Raw genomic sequence first — 19,857 nt, forward strand, 5'->3', positions numbered from 1 at the left:
GCCCCTGGAATTGACTCCTCATTTAATTTTTTTTTTTAGCAGTGCTCCTCACAGTGAATGTAAGACAAGCCGCTCAGTAATGATGTCTATATGTTATCACCAAACAGATGCAATTATTTGCTATATTTTCTTTTTGGAACTTCCTAGATAGTGAGTTTTCTGATAACATTTCCCAAATCTACTGTATATGTAATGTACAAATCCGTCAGTGAAAACATCTCTTAGCAATTTGATTGTTTAATATTCTTGAAATTATTGTGTGTATCTACATATAAAACACTGACTGGTGTAGTGATGGAGAAGTGGGCAGATCTTCATTACCTGAAATCAGATATCTGCAGATTGAATCCAGTTTTTGGCTGCTGCTGGTTAAAATTGTGAATGTGACGCTGCATTAAGTCCTCCCACTACCACCACTTTAATGTGGTGTTTTTAAAAGTCAATGTCTTGTCCCCCAATGACTGTTTAGGTGGATATACCTTTTATCTTCTGCTAGTATAGGATGCTGAAATCTGCAATGCTTCCTTTATGTCATGTGTAAAGTAGGTTCATCTTCTTCTTTTCATTCTCCTGAAACTGAATGCAGAGAAACAAAATGGTGACTTAATTTATTGTATGCTTTTTCCACTCTTAGATTGAGGCTCATGAGGAAGCCATAAAAATAAAAAATTTGGACATGGAGCAATTACAGCAACAGGTCGGAACACTTGAACAAAACATAGTTGAAAGCTGCAATCAGGACAAAACATCTAAGTCTGCTCTAGAACTCTGTAAGAAGAAATATCGGGCATGCATTGACACCATTAAGTCTCTGGAAAAACATGTCGACTGTCTACAAGAGCAAATAAAAGAATGCGTTGGCGAGGTACGGAAAACATGCATTGGGAAGTTATTTATTTATTGGTCATTGTCATTAATTATGTTTCATTTAATTGTATCCATATATAGCTAATATTAATGAGATGTTGCTCTCTACTCAGACAATTTAAAAATATTTTTGATTGGTCTTAAGCTCATGGTTATCTGGGATGTCTTCAGATTTTATAATAACCTGTAACATAGTAGATGAGGTTGAAAAAAGACACCAGTCCATCAAGTTCAACCTATTTTGGATCTCCTGCGATCCTGCACTTATATTTGAAATTAATCCAGAGTAGGCAACCGCCCATCTGTTTCAATTTTGAAAATCCCCCCAGACTCAATATTGCAATCCAATTTTTGCCCTGTAGCTAATGAGATAATCCGATCGTGCCCTGTCTATAGGGTTACACTTTAATATCATGATGGAAGGAGGCCATTAAGGCTCTTAGAAGCCAGAGACTGATAGGTAAATAGTGGAAGGAATAGGGTCCCCCAACAGCACAGAGGAGTGATGCAAACTGGTGCATGGAGATTGTAGTGTCAAACACCTCTCTGTGTCAAATAAAGGTCATAATGTACATCCAACTTGTTTAACTACTAAGATCATTTTGTGGTTCTTTTCTGTTGTCATATCCTGTGTTAAAATATGTTACATAATTCCCAGGAGTTTAGCCTTAATGACAGACCATAAAGGGGGACTGAATTTTACCTGCTATAGACTGTCCCTATCACAAACTTTGAAATACAGTATGTCAGTGCTATCAAACCATTAACATGAAGGGGGATGCATATAAGTATAAATTTAAAAACTGATGTCATTCTCCACAGCTGGTGGACCTGCCCACGCATAGTCCCCTTCTGTAACATGGTCCTTTCTGTCCTTATTACCATCTCAGAATGGCCATTATCCAAGGACCGCTGGACCTTCCTCCTCTCCCGCCCTATGTCTGAGGAGAGCGCTTCCTCTAATAAATTGATATCTCACGTCATCTGGGCTGCCAAATCCTTAATATCTAAACATTGGAAAAACCCTGACCCTCCCTACTATGTATGGCATATTGCTGGCATGAAATCTATTACTTACTACCTCCATGATAAAAAGCACAAGCTTGACCTTATCTGGGCCCCCTGGTACCTTAGGTAAAGCCGTAATTACTTGTCCAACTCTGCCCCACCCACTGCTTTGTGACTCTTCAATCCTCTTGCGATTTCGTATCTGAGTCGCCTCTGGATCCTCTGGACTGGGCACTGTACATCTCGAAACCATGGAGCAAGCTGTGTTATATTTATTTGTTTTACATACAGCTGTATACTTGTCTCCTAGTGTCCAGCATTTGTTCCGTTTTCAATTTTTATTAAATGCCTTGTACCTGTTCACCCCTCTTCTCTCTACCCTACACTTTCCCTACAACCACCCCCCCTCCTCTCTACTCTACCCTTCCCCTACCACCACTCCCCTCCTCTCTACTCTACCCTTCCCCTACAACCACCCCCCTCCTCTCTAGTCTACCCTTCCCCTACCACCACCCCCCTCCTCTCTAGTCTACCCTTCCCCTACCACCACTCCCCTCCTCTCTACTCTACCCTTCCCCTACAACCACCCCCCTCCTCTCTAGTCTACCCTTCCCCTACCACCACCCCCCCTCTTCTCTACTCTATCTTACCCCTACAACCACCCCCCCTCCTCCTCTTCACTCTACGCTTCCCCTACAACCCCTCATCCTCCCCCCCCCTTCTATTTCCTCTCTGATATAAGGAAAATTTCAAGGAAACAATCTGAATGTTTATCTGCCATCACTCACTGGACCTGAGTCATTACGATGAGCAAAGTAAAAAGGGAAGTGTGGTCCTGGACAAACCATGTTACAATTCAAGGGGTGAAAATTAGTTTATTATTTTGCACATAAGTTATAATACTGGCTGTTTTTTTCATATAGCACACAAATACTTGATAGCTTTATTTTTACATTGAAATTTAAAGTCGATCAAGGGCATGCCCTACCCCAACTATAAATCTGTCCCCACATTTTAAAATTACCTCTCCCTCTAATGTAACATGGTTTTGCCCAGGTGCATAGTTACTCCTTTTTTATGCTTTGAGCTCCTTAATGACTAAGGCCCATTGAGTTTTCATCTTTTTCCTTTATAAATAAAGAGTCAAGAAAAAAAAATCAAATAAAAACCATACAATACAGCCTTTGCAGGATCTCTGGTTAATGAGTGTGCTCATTTACCATCAACAGTCACCTGTAAGATTGTAGTAGTACATCTAGAGGTAAGAATATCCTTCCCCTAAATTAAATTAGATATAGTTTCTAGAGAGGCAATGTAATATGACTGAACATCATATTTGTCAACTTTTTGTTCCCATTGCGACATTTTACAGCAGGAAGGAGAGGGGGGTGGGGGGCTACATGATGTGATTCTCATTGTCAGGGTGGCTCTAGTCCTGATGACTTCACTAGGAAGAGGGCAGATGTGGGAGGATGCCCTGCTCTCTGGGTAGTCCGGGAGACCTACCAGGAATTAATGAGTCTCCTGGACATTTGCCGGGAAAGTTGGAAAGTAGGCTGAACATACATTGAGCAGCTATTAGAGTAAATATGTTCCTCACTTATGTCTATCACTTCATGGGTTCCTGATAGGGGTGGGTGCCCTACAGTATTGTTTTGGAATTCAATGGTGTTCTGGGATTAACTAGTTTTGTCAAGTGCAGTCTGTAGCTAGTCATTGAGCTGAGTCCAACTCTTCACGACGTTAGCCAGAGCCATCCCTGGCCTTATTGCAGCCTGGGTTGGCCAGGGTAGTTGCACCCCCCACAAAAGGAATTATATCTTTTAGCATTAAAATAATCCCCAAAACAAATAAAGTAGCTGGCCTTTAACATTGTGGTTGATGATAACAAGTGGAGACACACAGTGTACATGCAGAATGATCTCACCATGCGCCTCCTAGTGTATTGATCCTGATGTTGCTACCAGCATAACTTTCCTGTACCTCGAGCCTCCTGCTGTCACTGCTTGCTCTTCCTGATGTCAGTGTAGTGCGACAGAAGGAAGCAGGGGGCAGATGCAATAAAACAAAGTTTACCCCAGAACGGGGGTGATCTGCTGTGAGTCTCATCTTACGTGGCCAAAATAATAGGTCTTTAGCTTCGGTTTTAGCTTCTCCAGTGAGCAACCTGGATCTATTCAATGACGTTAGATCTGATTTGAGCTCCCTCAATTTATATGAGGACATGTGTGAGGAGCTCCCATTTAATCTTATATATGTAGTTACTATAGTTTGTTAACAATAATTTATATTTTGGAATAAAACAGACAGACATGCGTGATCCTTCCACCTGCAGGTAATATATAGATATAGAAGGCACAGCAATACAGCAAATGACATTGAAGGAATCAAGTACAACATGCAGCAACGAACAGATCTCCTTTGTCCCATACTCATGACCACAATGTGGTTTATATAACACATACTAATAATACCATATTTTTGCTCCTGGTCATCAAATTCTAAAATGTCTCTGATCAGCTGCTCCCCTGCATATGTTACTATGTACTTATCCCAATTGTAAAGCGCTACGGAATCTGCTGGAGCTATATAAATAAATGTTGATGATGATGATGATCACCAGATTCCAGTTACACAAAGAGATAAATACAGCTCCAGTACAGCTGTGTGCATGTGATGGAAATTGTAACTTCACCCATTTCAGTAACTTGCTGACAGTAAAGGATGATTCTTATATGCTCATATAGAACAAATTCCTTTCCTTGCCATATGACTGTCATTTTTTTCTGTACCTAAAACTCTTTCTTTTTAGGACTAACATTAACTGATAGTTTACAGTCAACTGAGGTACTTAGATTAAAGTGTCAGGTGGGTGTTTGGGAGGCAGGGTTATGAAATCTGTAGATTGTGTGGGTAGGTATATGCACTTACCATGCTTAACTATATAGATAGTAGATTGAGGATTGCATGTGTGAATCAACTGCTGTTATAGGCTATAATTTACAAACATAGCAGCTAAACTATCTTGTATTTTATGTGTTCTTACCATCAGTTCACACGTAACTGCATAATTTGTATTTGCCGTGCTGGAAGACCATACTTGTCTATACTAAGCCAAATAAAAATGTGTTACTACTATATTTTCAGTTTACATCTATTTTCACAATTAATCAGAAACATCTCTGAGGGATTTACTTGTAGTTCTACTTCATTCCCTTTCCATTACTTCCTAGCTGTGGGCTGCAATACACTATCTGTGTGCAATGAAAAAGTATTATGCCCACAATAAGCTGTATGCTTTTCCCCAGAGGCAAAAAATGCTACTCTCTACTCTTTATATGGCACACAATACTATATTTACTCAGTGCCATACTTACCTTATTAGTGCATAGCATCGAATCTTCCCATGAAGTTTTGATCTACCAAAATACATAATCCATTATTTTAACATCACCATTTTAGGCAGCTCATTACAGAGGGCATTTAATCATCCACATCAGTCCCTGTCCATTGGAGCTTAAGGGGATATTCAATTGACGCAAGTTTTTTTTTAAAGACCGCGTTACGTCATTTTAACGCTGTTTTTTTTTTCCATTTTCGAGCGAGTTAACTTTACCCGCGATTCAATTCCATTTTAAGCGCTCCGTTTTTTTTTTCTCGCGCGCTCCAGTAAAAGGTCTATTGAAAGTATAGGGAGTGTGAGAGGCAGCCGCTTTAAAAGCTATTCAATTGTTTTTTAACGCAGCACTTTAAACAGGCCAATATGCTGTTTTATCTCGCACCTCTTTGCGGTGTGATAAAAGCAAAAAACCTATGAAAACTATTTGAAATCATGTAATAATGAAAAAAAAAGGTGAACTATGTTTATCAGTAATACCTAACATGTGAAAGTTGATTTTCCTATAAAAAATAATGGAAAAAAAAACATAATTTTTTTTTTATTTAAGATCACTAATTAAATATATTTATGTATGATTTTGGTACAAATATGTATGTACTAATGTGTTTTGACATGATATACATGATTCTATAGTAAAAAATGTTGAAATAAAAAAAAAATGTTAAAGAAAGTATTGTAATGTAGATATTATCAAATAAAATGGTTGTGTAATGCAATCTTAAGTATGAAAATGTATGCCAATCTTTTTTTTGTGGGTTTTACATGACCGCGTTAAAACTCCCCTTCACTCCCCTAAAAACTAGCAAACACAATGATTAACGGGTGGGGGCAGCATTCCCTCTTTTTCAGTTGAATTGCACAAGTTTTCACGCTGCGTGAAAAAACAGTCGCTAGAGTAGTTTAAAACCCGCGGGAGATTTTTATTTTTTTTAACGCTGCGGGGGAATAAAAAAAATTGCGGTCAATTGAATAACCCCCTTAGAGTCTAAATTCTCTACCACACAAATCACATGAATACTCACACACTGGACTGCTCAAAATCAAACCCATGGCCCCAGTGACTTATATATATATATATATATATATATATATATATATATATATATATATATATATATATACACTAAACATGGGTTGACACACTAAATATGGGTTGATGTGTGAACTTACATAGTATTAATACAGTTTCAAAACATATCATATCTTAATTTATTTTAATATTTATTAGAAGTACGAGGTTATAAACCAAGTTACCAAAGTCATGTGCTTACCTGCTTACGCCTGCATATAATTGAAACTGTAAGATTTTCCATGTATATATTTGTTTCATTATTGAGTGTTTTTATAGTTTACATACTTTTAAAATTGTTCCAACTTTCTCAGAAGCTACCTTGCATGTTGATCTTTTACAGAGCAATTTTAACACATTTGTGATCTGGGAACAATTACCACTCATATCTAGCAACAAGATATTAAATCCAGTCCGTGTGGTTTTCGGTTGTCTTTTTAGGCCAGAAAGGCGAGTCTTCAAAACAATTTATTGGGGAGGGGGGGGGGGGAATCTTTTACTTTGTTGCCACCTCATTGCAGTTACTCTATCAGGTGTTTTTCTCATTTGCTTTAAAGAGAACTTGTAACAATAAATTATAATCCTCTGATTTAATAGTCTGTACAACAAAAATCTTATTTCCTTATTTCCAGGCATCATTTTGTTTTTTTTACCTATTTTGTAAATTACCGTATGAACGGTTTTCAAGCGCAATTTTACCGTATTAACGGTAATAGTTTTAGAGCGCGAGTTTTTCGGCCGTCAAGCCGAACAATTGAATACCCCCCTTTGAGTGAAAAATATAGGTATCAATACAATGCTCAACCATTCCGATTCCGTTTTGAAGCAATAATATTGTTCAATGACTTTTTAAATGTTTGATTACTTTATTATTTACTGTAAAATAAACATGCTATTGAAATATAGCTAAACATTAAGAAGTCAGATACTGTACGCTCCTTTGAGCAGGGTCATCTCTCCTCCTCGAGGACCCTCGAGTAACTCTGCTCTCCAGCTACCTAGCCCTCCTCCTCGAGGACCCTCTTCCCCCGTCCCCTCTCGCTCCCTCCTCTCCCCTCTGGGGGTCTCCCTGTCATCCTTGCCCTCCCTCTTGGGCTCCGTCGTATGCGGACCTTCCCCTCTCCCCTCCCCCCGCCCCTAGCTGTGCTTTGAGCTCACTGAGTTACTGTGCTTATTGTTTACTGTACTGTGCTGTCTCACCTCGTATTGTAATTTCGTTTGTCCCTGTACGGCGCTACGGACACCTAGTGGCGGCCTATAAATAAAAATTAATAATAGTAATAATAATACTGGCACAAAATGATTATCAAGTTGAATCAGTATATCATTACCTCCTAGTAATACAATGGAGGGAATTCAAAACAAGCTTCCCAATCTGCTCCCTTCGGACAGGGAGGGGATTGAAAAGTTAATTTAATATAAGAGTTAATATTGATCAGAATTGGTTACTAACCTTAAAGACTATTTCCACTTTTGTGTTAGTTTGTTTTTTATATTAGCGGTTACATTTGCAAAACATACCCTAAAAGATCTATTTCGCATATATTAGTCCTATCCCACTGTAAGCACTTAAATGTCCTGACGTTCTATTTTAGTATCTTACTGATCAGGTATACTGAGATGTTGGCTGGAATATTAGCAAGCTATAGAAGTAACTTGAGTGTAAATAAAAACAAAAATGATCCCATAGATTGTAAGCTTGCAGGCAGGCCCTCCTATCTCTCTGTCTGTCTGTATTACCCAGTATTGTTTTATTACTGTGTGTGTTCCAAATTGTAAAGCGCCACGGAATTTGTTGGAGCTAAATAAATGATGATGATGATGATGATATTGACGAAAGAATACCACATATTTGCCAACTTTCCCGGAATGTCCAGTAGACTCCAGAATTCCGGGCAGTTCTCCCAGACTCCCAGGAGAGATGATAATTCTCCTGCAGCAGATTTTGAGCCTCCATGAATCGCATAATTTTGGTTCGCCCCCGTGGTAAAATGACGCGCTTGTGTCTTTACGTTATAGAGACGGGGCCAAAATGATGCAATTCACTGAGCCCCGCCTCCTCACACCCACCTCCCTCCCCGCGAGACTCCCGGATGCCAACTTGGAAAGGTTGGCAACTATGGAATATCATGCATATGCTTAAACCTTTTAATGCCATATCTTTCCCATGCTGCTGATCACTGTAAACAGCTGACCACTACATATTACAAGGGTTTCTGGGAAAATTGTGGCAACAGTTTTTAGTAGCCATTTAAATATTACCTGAGATTGTATAGAGAGAATTATGAGATGGCTGTGCATAAGCCTCTAATTAGTGAAGCCGAGTATTGCCCCTCACAGAGAGAGCTAATAATGCTTCATGTTGGGGGGGAAGAGGAGAGTCTAAAGTTTCCTAGTGTTGCAAATATCTCAAATTCCTGAAATGCTATTTTATTAATATTGCAATTTGTCTTTTGCATATTATGTATTATTTAATAAAATTGGTATATTTATGAAGTATTGTGTAACATGCTGGTACTTTGAAAATAACTGGTAATTATATTATGTAGAAAGGCTAGCATAAAGAGTATCGGTTCACCTGGAACTCAGTCACAGTAATTACTGACAGGAGCAGAGCTCCAGTGAGATGATGGAGAAGCATGACTACCGTATTCTAAATGCTAAAGCAGGGGAATAAGACAAAATTGTGCTCAGACAGTACTTTTTTCATGATAGATTGCAGTCAGTCAAAGCCGAATTTACAACCTGAGGTTAGAGCGCACTGAAAAATGAAATACAGTAGATGAGAAACAGGATTGGTTTAAAACGGCTTACGGTCATGCCTTGAATGCAGATTATGCATGCATTCATTGCAGCTTTGTTGTGGCCTAGACTAGTAGAAGCTGGCTTGCAATCACAAAGACATGTTGAGTGTTCCTGCACTTACCCTGCATGCATTTGCACATATGTGTTAACACATAGTGCCTTCTTTCCTGATCCTATTAATCAGTATTCTTGCATGGTTGCTTAGCACTTCTACTTTCTAGATAAAATGGGAAATGTTGGAACGTGGGCCCAAATCACATCACTCTTGGATTTAATTTAATTTGCAAAAAAAAAGAAACGAGGTATTTGTGTCACTAACATGTTTATATTGAACCTGGATTTTTATACAGAAAAGAATCTGAACTTTATATCTAAGAAAGTGCTTTAGGACAACTGTAAATGAATGATGAAAGGCAGTGATGTTTGAAGAAAACAAAATCTGGAATTAATTCTTTTTATCCGTAACAGATTAAAAAAAGTGTTTTTTTTTAACTTCTACTATGATAGCACTTTCAGTATTACTGATCCTTTCCAGCCACATTTAGAAGTAAAATCTTTCTCACAGGATGCCTGGTAGAAAAATAATTACTGGCCAAGATCAAAGACAACTTTTTAGAAAAAAAAAAGAAAAAGAAAGGAACAGGAAAAGGTGCCTTGTCGTTTTACTGTGTAAGGAACTAATCTACTAATGACAAGGTAAAGAGTGCACTTGTGCAACCTTCTTATTCTTGTGTTCCAGCCTTTATCATCGTCTATGATTGCGTATAAAAAAAACAACTGCAATTTGTACAGCTGCCTTTGTAGTGCCCCAATAAGAGAATGTGTGTTATTATATGATATGCAAACCCGTGCATGTAGCTGTGAAAATTCCTATTAATATGAAGATTTAGGGCTAGGGACATTTAGGGAAACTGCAGCTGAAGGGTGGGTGCAGATTTGAACCCGGTCAAAACAGGCTGCAATGTAAGAGGTGCAAATGTTTTTTTTTCGTTTTTTTTTTTGCATGCAAGAAATAAGCTGCCTTCTTTTGCATATAGCACACAAATACTGGGCAGCTTTATTTTTACACTGAGATTTAGAGGTGAGCCAGGATACGCCTTCCTCCCAACTGTAACTCAGCATTGTAAATACTCCCCCATAAAATCAAGATGCAGAATTGTATCTCGTAGTTTGCACTGTATACCAAGTTGCAGGGATCTGTGCAACTCGAAATACTATGCAAATTGCATAGTATTGCATACCTCTTTATCTGCCTTATGAGCTGGTGTGCATGATACACTTAAGTGTATGAGTCACAGCAGCCCTGTACAGCAGATATATTAATAATTAAATTAATGTTAAAAAAAAAAAGAAAAAAAATCATGCTTCTCCCCCCCAAACAGCACTAGGGTTGGTTAGGCTGTTTGGGAGGGGTGCACACCTTTTTTTTTAAAAACGTAATTATTTTCCTTCTTTATTTAACACAGCAAGGTCTGTGGCACCAGCAGAAAGCACCCGCAAAGGATACATCTCCTAGAGACCTATCTCATACTTACCTACTTTCTTCAGCTCCCTTCCGGGAGCCAGCCAGTGGAGGGGGGCGTGAAGGGGCGGGGTGGCCGAAATCGCGTCATTTCGGCCCCGCCCCCTGTGACGTCATGACGCAAATTGCGTCATTTGACAGCGGGGGCGGGGCCAAACGCCGCGATTCACCGGGAATCGCGGCGTTTGGGATCTAATTCTGCCCACTTCACTAGGAAGTGGGGCACTTCCTAGTGAAGTGGGCAGAATTCGGGAGATTGCCACACTCGCCCGGGAGTCCGGGAGACTCTCACAAAATGCGGGAGTCTCCCGGACATTCCGGGAGAGTTGGCAAGTATGACCTATCTGCGGTTGCTTTAAACTCTACATAGCATATAATAAGCGTGAACACTACTACCTTCCACCTTTCAACCTCTCTAAGCGCAGAGAAGTGCAAGAGGAAGATCCGTCTCAGTCTGAATGCAAACTGTGACGGATCCTTGGCTTCAAGTGTTATTTGCTCTGATCAGTTAGACTTGCGTCCAACTCTACATCAGGCCCTAAGTGGGGCCCTTAAAGAGCAAATGTAGTTGTATTTGTCTTATATTGAATACTTGCAGCAAAATAAGGACATAAAATAGCAATGTATGTGTAGGAAAATATTACACTTTAATGATTGTCTTGTTATTTGTATAATTAATAGACTCCTTTCATGGAGGTATATTGAGAAAGTTTTTTTTTTCTTATATTTCCCTTTCTTAACTACCTGTTACACAAGTTTACTTCACAAAAGGTTTATCTTGCTCAGCTTTGCCGTGTCGTCTGAGCTTGATAGATCTATTATTTAGTGTTTAATGTATTTTTTTTTTACAATACTATCATTTATACAGAAGTAGTTTTTAACCAGACACATAGAAGTAACCTGTTAAACAGAGCTGGGGAAGGTGAGCGTGTGGCCATTGGTCTTAGATGTGAGTGGACGTGTAATAGCAGAGCTCCTCCTCTGCTTACCAAATATCCTCGCTTTTTCCTGCTTGATATTGAGGGGACCAATTCTACTTATGATTGGTCACGATATCCCCTGAGAGCAACATATGGAGAAATATGGAGCTCAGAAGAGCAAAGAGGTCATAGAAAAGTCAACTGTGAAATAATGTCCAAATTGTGTGCTGAAGTCTTTTACAAGCAATGAGTCTGTAATTGTAAAATACTCCCCATCTCTTCTCAGGAACAATGTATGACGTAGATGATGTTTACTCCGTCTCATACTTGCACATGTGCATGTAATGATTTTCTGAAGATTTCTACATGGGGTCATTCGGTTTTGTGAGCACCTAGATGACCCCCAAGGTGTTATCTCAGATAATAATCGTGGGCACACATAGAGGTTCCAGGCAGATGGAAACACCGAAAATGGAACTTGCTAGCACAGTTGATGGATGTGAAGCCCGACTGATAGGTAGAGCATAAATGGCTCAACATGGTTTTAGAATATTGAAAATTCTTAATGTTCTATTAACATCTGCAAATATTAGTTGTAATTCTCACAATCATATCTGTAATAAGAATGGCTAATTTACATATGCTCAGTTTATAAATACTACAGTATAGTGTAAATTACTATAAGGAGAGGCGTGTGGTTAGTCTTGTGTACATATACTTCTGTTATTTAAGTCGTATTTGTTTCTGTAACAATAAGTGTGTTTTCTACATGACTATATTGAGTAATATAGCCAATTTGCTACCAAAAGGCCCAGCAAACTGCTCGCTCGCATGCCAAATCCCCCAGCAGCAAACGCTTTCTTCCTCCACATGGCACAGTTGTTTGTTTCTGGAATAATGCTGGCAGCCGTCCAGCGGTTCATTCCACACATGGAATTTAGAGCATGGCCACGTGCCAAGTTATAGTGTGCCTTCTGTGTAATGAGCACTGAATTAAGCATCAGTGCCCGAGGAAGTGTGTTGTGGGGTAGCTCTGCTTGGATCATCGATATGAACAAAAAAGTTAATTACTGTTCACCGCCATTGTGCAATACGTCATTACTTTTATATGCTCTGTAATTATAACTAAAACAATTGAGTAGATCTTAGCTAATTAGAACACTCGAGGGACCAGAAACACATGCCAAGAATCACTTGGGTACTATTAGAAGTCAAGAGAGTTGGCTTTGTTTCATATTGTCATGTAATTGAGACATCTGAAAAGAATAACAGGTTTTGCATAGAAAATGAACACTGCATAATTTCTGCAGAGGTCTTTCGTAGCTGTTATATTAATCAGATACATTGTGTAACAATAATTAATTTTATCACCTTTTCACTAATGTTTCTATGGCCTCTTTGACAGGCTACATTCTGTTATCAGATTGTCCTTTAATGACTGAACAATAACGCTATTAAGTTATTCCATCCTATTATCACTGACTGAAGGGCAGCGTTCACCTTGTTTCACTTGGTCCACATGGAAAAGTAGAGGGGTTGGGAACAGTGCAATAAAATTATCATCACAGATCGTTAGACCATAATCATCTTTAGTGTTTTAAACCAAGATATACGTCAATGACAAGATAGATTTCAGAATACATTCCAAGTAGACTGTCCTACAGACACAAACACTCACATAAGCCAGGAACCATTGGATAGAGTGGGGCAGCCCCTTAGTAATCAAGCTACGCGACTATATCACACTTCTTATGGACAAAATTAGTTCGAATCGAGTGTCACTAAAATCATTTATCCATCAAACATTATTTAGAATTAATATATTTTACGTTTTTTCTAGTACAAATTTGATCCCGCATCTGTTCAACTGCTAGAATTGTACCCAAACGAGGCTCGGTAACTTTGCTAGTTTCTATTGATTGAGGAATGGAGCAGCTGCAATCTCATCTAATTTAGTTTAGATCAGAAATGGTGCTATCTCGGACTGTATTTGGCAGGTACACTTTTGAGACATCTGTCTGGACTCTGCATGGATTACATAAGGCTACACCAGTTATTGTTTTCTGTGTAATGTAGCTTTTGTTATAGATTGTTACAGTTTAATTGAAGCTTATCTGCGCTCCATCTCCATTGGAGTGAGTCTAGTTACTGTGGTGCCATGGAGCATGTGTCCTGTACATATGGGCCTCAGTTGGACTCCATTTACACTGAAAATGTAAGTGTAAATTGCATCCAGTAATTTGCACAGTATTTAGAGTGGCACGGATCTTTACATCCGTGCGACTTAGAACACTGTGCAAATTGCACAAGCCCGAGTCTGCCTTATAGGCCGTCGTTCAATTGTATCATGCACAGCGCCCTGTAAAGCAGATGATTAAAAAAAATGTAAAAGAAAAAAAAAATTGTTCTCTCCCCTACCCCAAAACAGCACAAGGTTTGGTTATGCTGTTTGGGAGGGTGTGCACACCTTTTTTAAAAAAAATTATTTATTTTTTGCTTTGTTTTTTAATACATCAAGGTCTCTTGCACCAGCTGAAAGCACCCGCAAAAGATGCGTCTCCTAGAGACCTATTTGCAATTGCTTTCAACTCAAAATAGCATAGCTAGGCTCGCCCGCTACCTCCCCCGTTCTACTTCTCTAAGCGCAGAGAGGTGCAACGGGGAGATCGGGGAGATCCATCTCAGTCGAAGTGCAAACTGAGACAGATCTTTGGCCAAAAGTGCTTTTTGTGCTGAACAAAAAGACTTGTGTCCGACTCTAAATGAGGCCCTATCTTGTTATATTGAGTTTAACCAAACAGGTGAAAGTACCCCTAAAAATGTTTTAGGTATTGCTGGAGATTAAAAAAATTCCAGGTTCAGAAATACTGTGCTATATGGTAAATCCTTCTTGTGTATTTTTACCAGACCGTAACCCCCTGTATTATTTTGTGTGCAGTTGTGCGTTATACCGCATTCTACCTGTTCTGCCCTTTGCATTTCGTTTGTCCTTATAATAACTAAAATGTCAGTCTAACCATCCTCTTCAATAAAAAATAAATAAAGTTAAGCTTGAACCAAACTGCATTTCAGGCTAGCAAGTGACTACTGAAGACAGTGGCATTTTACAATGACATTCAGAAAAGGAAGTCCCTTCCATGGCTTTTAAAACATTCCCTAGTTAATTATGCACATTGGTGTTTATGTTTCTTCGCTAAATAAAGAATAAGATCATTATGACCAAGCTGCTTAAAACTGAGTTGTTATTTCTAAAAAGCAGGTTAAAAAATAAATATCATTTTAAATTTTTAAACCACTAGTCTCTTTGCCTCTCTCTAGATATTTGCTTATGTAACTAATGGGTTCTTTTATTAAAATGCATAAAATATTGAGCGATTAAAATGCAAACAAATAATAAACTTTCATACTTAAGTACATGCAAAATAATTGCCTTCTAATCCCTTAGTCCCTCTCTCTCAAAACGCTATAATCATGATTGTGGATACATATCTTACTGTATTCAACTTTGCTTAGTCCCTATTGTACTGCTGATTAAAAGTTGTAATTAGAGGCACAGCTAAATCTCTCTATTTCTATTCAATGCGCTCGTAACTGAAATCTTTTTTTTGTTAATACTCTTTTTATTTAATAAGTGTATGGATTTTAAAAGGGATTTTCCACCATTTATGAGTGTAGGTGGTAGTTCCACAGTCTCCTACATACACTAGACTTGTGCATTATTAGCAGTAACCCCCTTGTACTGCGTGCAGACTTTTGCTGGAGAGCTGCTGCTCGCCAAAAGGGAGGCGGGATTCAGCACACTGTCTGAATTGAAAGTGGCAACTGATTGGATGACTGCAGCACTCCTGCACTTAGAAGACTGCTGTCATTTCTGTCAGTGGGTTCTCTACCAAGCTTGAACCCCCTTACTTCTGCTGTGCCCTTGTGCAAGGTCACCTGAAGTCTCCAGCTGTCCCATGCTGCTCTTCTGTGTACTGGTCTCACCTGCCTGTGTTAAGCAGACAGTGGTGCCTCTGAGTACTTGTCTATGCATGCACTGAGAAGTACCTTCGGGAGGGGCATAATTTTTCCTATAATAATTAATTTCAAATCATACTTGCCCACTCTACAGGAATTTCTGGGAGTCTTCCGAATTCCGGGTAGGTCTCCCGGACTCCCGGGAGAGCAGACAATTCTCCAGCATCCTGCCCACTTCGTAGTGAAGTGGGCAGGATGTAAGCCTAAACGATGTGATTAACAAGGAATTGCATCATTTTGGCTCAGCCCTCCATAACTGGCGATTTCATCTCTGGGGCAGGGTCAAAACGAAGCGACGGTCCCCTCCAGGATCTCCTGGCATCAAAAAAGTAAAAGTGGGCAAGTATGCTTTATATATTCCGTTAACTTATGGACAGGAACTTGCCCACCTGTTCTTTAGTTATAACTTTGATTGGAGCTGGTGGGGTCTATCTTGGAACAAACGTGTGTTTGCTAATGTATTTGTTTCAAAATAGAGTAATATTAAAGGGAAAACCAAACCATATGGACAAAGTTATTTTGCAGTTAGTTCTCTGTCTCACCAGAACAGTGTCCACCAGTTACAAAATTATCATAAAAGTTTTGGACAGTTGCTGTGCATTGTGAAATTTTAATGTTCCACTAAACCACCCCATATATTCTACTTCAGGGTGTGCAGGGGCGCACCCAGGGGGGGTTTCCTAGTCCCCAGAAACCCTTGTCCTACCTGGGGTGTCCTATGCTTACAGTGGCTGGACCCTCTCCCGGGACCAGCCACTACTGCTTGTAATCATCTCCCAGTCAGTCCCCTGCTGTGTGAGCCCAGCTCTCTGCCGGCAGATTGGCTCCACCCCTTCCTCCCACACAGCCAGCATGGGTGATATGCAGGAGGCAACAGCAGAAGAAGAAGAAGAAGAAGGTAAGAATGTGTGTTTAAGTATGTATGTGCGTGTTTATGTATGTATGTGTATGTGACCGCTTACATATCTGTGTGTTTAATCCTGTGTGTTTATGTATGTGTGTGTATGTGACAGCTTACATATCTGTGTGTTTAATCCTGTGTGTTTATGTATGTGTGTGTATGTGACAGCTTACATATCTGTGTGTTTATGTATGTGACAGCTTATATGTTTGTGTGTTTGATCCTGTGTGTGTCTGTGCTTGTCTGTGTATGGGACAGTTAACATCTCTGTGTGTTTGACACGGTGTGTGTTTGTAGCCACGCCCCTACACATACAGGACACACCCACTTGTATCGTGGCGTGGAGACCCCCCTCCTCGAATCCTGCCTTTGCCCCTGGTGTGTGTCATGGAAAAGATAAAGTTGCTGTTTACTCTGGAAAATACTATAAGTTTACTGAATAAGTTCAGTAATCCACAAAAAAACAATAATTAATTAGCTTTCAATAACCTAATACAGGTTAAACGATGAAAGACAATGCCTCATTGGACTGCGCATTTGCACTTTATTAGTAAATAGCCCCTTTTCTCTTTTTCCACAGTCTTCCCAGTATGTGGTGCGTTTAGCCAAACCCAATAGAAGCCAGTGGTTCCAAATTTTCTGCAAGAGATCTTCTGTGATATCTGCTGTGGCCTAGTTTTAATAAAAGATGCATTTCTCTTTTAACTTTCTTTATGTTTTCAGTTGCAAACAAAGTAATAAGGATAGTAATAAGCCAACATCTATGTTGTTTTGCTCATTCTGAAGGCAACTACACAATTAACAAAGTAGAAAACATGAGATACATATGTATGCAGGCATAAACTGCCTCCAGAATGGGCAATAGTATAATATAAATTAGTGCCAGTTCCAATCATTTAATCCCATTTTTTTTTAGAGTGTTTGAAATTGTTCCACCATGCATGGGGCAGTTAGAAGGTACATTTCTTTAAAGTGTATTGTTATCCTAAAATATAAGCAAATGTCAATGAAATTTAAGCTCATGTTACCACAAGCTACAAGAGAGTCCTACATTGATTCTGCTCTGCCAAATTTGGCTTGAAATAAAAGTGGAAACATCAGCAATATTTGGAGCAGATAATATATATATGTCCAGTTATCTTTTGTACTAAAATAAATTCTATTCGGAGAGCCACAAATATTTTGAGTTCCTTCCATCTCTGTTTAATTTGAGTTAATCCCCTTTTAGCCAGATTCCTGTGAATAGTTTCTCTGTGTCAGTTTTCTTATGCACTTAAAAATATAGCAATCATATACTCTCTCAGCTTACTCTTTTCCATGGAATATAATTGCACAAGCCTTTTAGTATAGCTCAGATTTCCCAGTTTCTTGGTCATCTTATTCTCCTACGCACACAATTAGACATGCAACTTCAATTAGCAATAATGGGAGTTGTGTTGCTGATCCTTATGAAATGCACGGCTAACACAGAAAATATTAACCCTTTTTAGAGCAAAAGAAAATGTATAGCACCTTTAAATAGAACTAAAACCAAAATATTTGTCTATATTGTTTTAAATGAAATGCAAGTAGACTTTGTCACAAATGGCAAAGTATAAAAATTGCTTGGTTTTGTTACTTTGACATATTTATTTAAGGATTTTGAGACCATTTAGCCACATATTAATGTAAATTAGCAAGAACATACGCTGGAGAGAAGTACTAAGCTGCCTATTTCATGCCTTATTAAAAGTCCTGACAAGCATACCAAATATTAACATAACAGCAAAATATTGCCTATAATATTAGCAACAAGCTAAACTTAGAGAATTAACATACTTCTTTTAGAGTATTTATATTTGAAAGTGCCACTAAATTAGCTATATTGTTTCCACAATCTATTTTCTCAGCATTGGCTTATTAAAGCTGCTATTATGATGTATCCCAAAATGTTCTGTACTGTGCTGTTCAAGAACCTGACATTATCAGACTTTTAACTTTGAAGCTAAATTTGTAAAGCTGCAAATATATATACAGTGTGCATGTGCATATATATCTGTGTATATATCTATATATATATATATATATCTATGTATATATATCATCATCCTCATCAGTTATTTATATAGCGCCACTAATTCCGCAGCGCTGTACAGAGAACTCACATCAGTCCCTGCCCCATTGAAGCTTACAGTCTAAATTCCCTAATACAGACACACACAGGCAGACAGAGAGAGAGACTAGGGTCAATTTTGAAAGCAGTCAATTAACCTACCAGTATGTTTTTGGAGTATGGGAGGAAACCGGAGCACCCCAGAGGAAACCCACGCAAACACAGGGAGAACATACAAACTCCACAGAGATAAGGCCATGGTCGGGAATTAAACTCATGACCCCAGTGCTGTGAGGCAGAAGTGCTAACCACTAGGCCACTGTGCTGTATATATACATATACACACACACATATATATATATATATATATATATATGTATGTATATATGTATATATATATATATGTATGTATACATATATTTGTTATTTACACATTATATATATATATATATGTATGTTACATACTAAGGTTATATTTACAATATTGCAGGTTTGAAAAAGTTGAGATGTTGCTTACGGTAACCAATCAGATTTTAGTTGTCATTTATTTAGTACATTCTAAAAAAATGACATCTAAAATCTGATTGGTTGCTATAGGCGACATCTCTGATTTTTGAAACCTGCAGTTTAGTAAATATACCCCAAGTGTTTTCCGAGTCAGTTATATTCTTATTTTTTGCCATTTTGTTCCCCGTATGCTATTAACTTCAGTTGATGTACTCAGCTGCATGAGGCCATGAGTGCCCTTCTCCTTCCTCTTTTACCTCTACTTTCAGTGGTATATCTCAAATAGTAAAGACAGCTATCAGGGTATACTGGCAGTCAGACTCTGTATCCACCCAATCCAGTCTCTCCTTCAGTACACACCACTCTCAGACACAGCTGGAACTTGATCCTGTGAATCAAGAGCTCCATGCTTCTGGAGGATTGAACAACACAGAGGTCACTGAAAGAATGGTGGGAGCTTGTCCTGACTGAGAAACAATGGTATGGAGACTGTCCATGAGGTTAAATCCATTTTTAAAGTAAGTTACAGAAGATTGACCTCATTAGTAACACAAAATATATATTGCAATAAGTGCATGTGCTTAAATATAAAACATAATAGACCACAAACCTGTTTTCACACCTAAGCTTTGTGGTCATATGGAAAAAAGGGTTAGGCTGGGTACACACAACAGTGGTTTCAGCCGATTATCGGGTCAATTAGACAATAAATGACTGGCCCAATATTACAGTAGTGTGTACCAGTGTTC

The 19,857-nt window shown here is 38.8% G+C and overlaps 1 protein-coding gene and 1 long non-coding RNA gene across 3 annotated transcripts in view; one reads left to right on the forward strand and one right to left on the reverse strand.

Annotated features, from left to right (window-relative positions):
• The window catches only part of LOC142159092 (uncharacterized), a 304,132-nt gene that overhangs the window by 47,516 nt on the left and 236,759 nt on the right, over positions 1-19,857 (forward strand). For both annotated transcript variants that reach the window (XM_075213684.1, XM_075213685.1), the window contains exon 8: positions 635-865. In XM_075213684.1, coding sequence (XP_075069785.1) covers positions 635-865 — 231 coding nt within the window. The remainder of the gene's footprint in view (positions 1-634; positions 866-19,857) is intronic.
• Positions 297-19,857, reverse strand: part of LOC142159093 (uncharacterized) — a 43,607-nt gene continuing 24,046 nt past the window's right edge. The window contains exon 3 of the long non-coding RNA XR_012692904.1: positions 297-576. This is a non-coding gene — a long non-coding RNA (uncharacterized LOC142159093). The remainder of the gene's footprint in view (positions 577-19,857) is intronic.

Source organism: Mixophyes fleayi, chromosome 5 (assembly GCF_038048845.1).
Source record: "Mixophyes fleayi isolate aMixFle1 chromosome 5, aMixFle1.hap1, whole genome shotgun sequence".
Taxonomy (NCBI): domain Eukaryota; kingdom Metazoa; phylum Chordata; class Amphibia; order Anura; family Limnodynastidae; genus Mixophyes; species Mixophyes fleayi.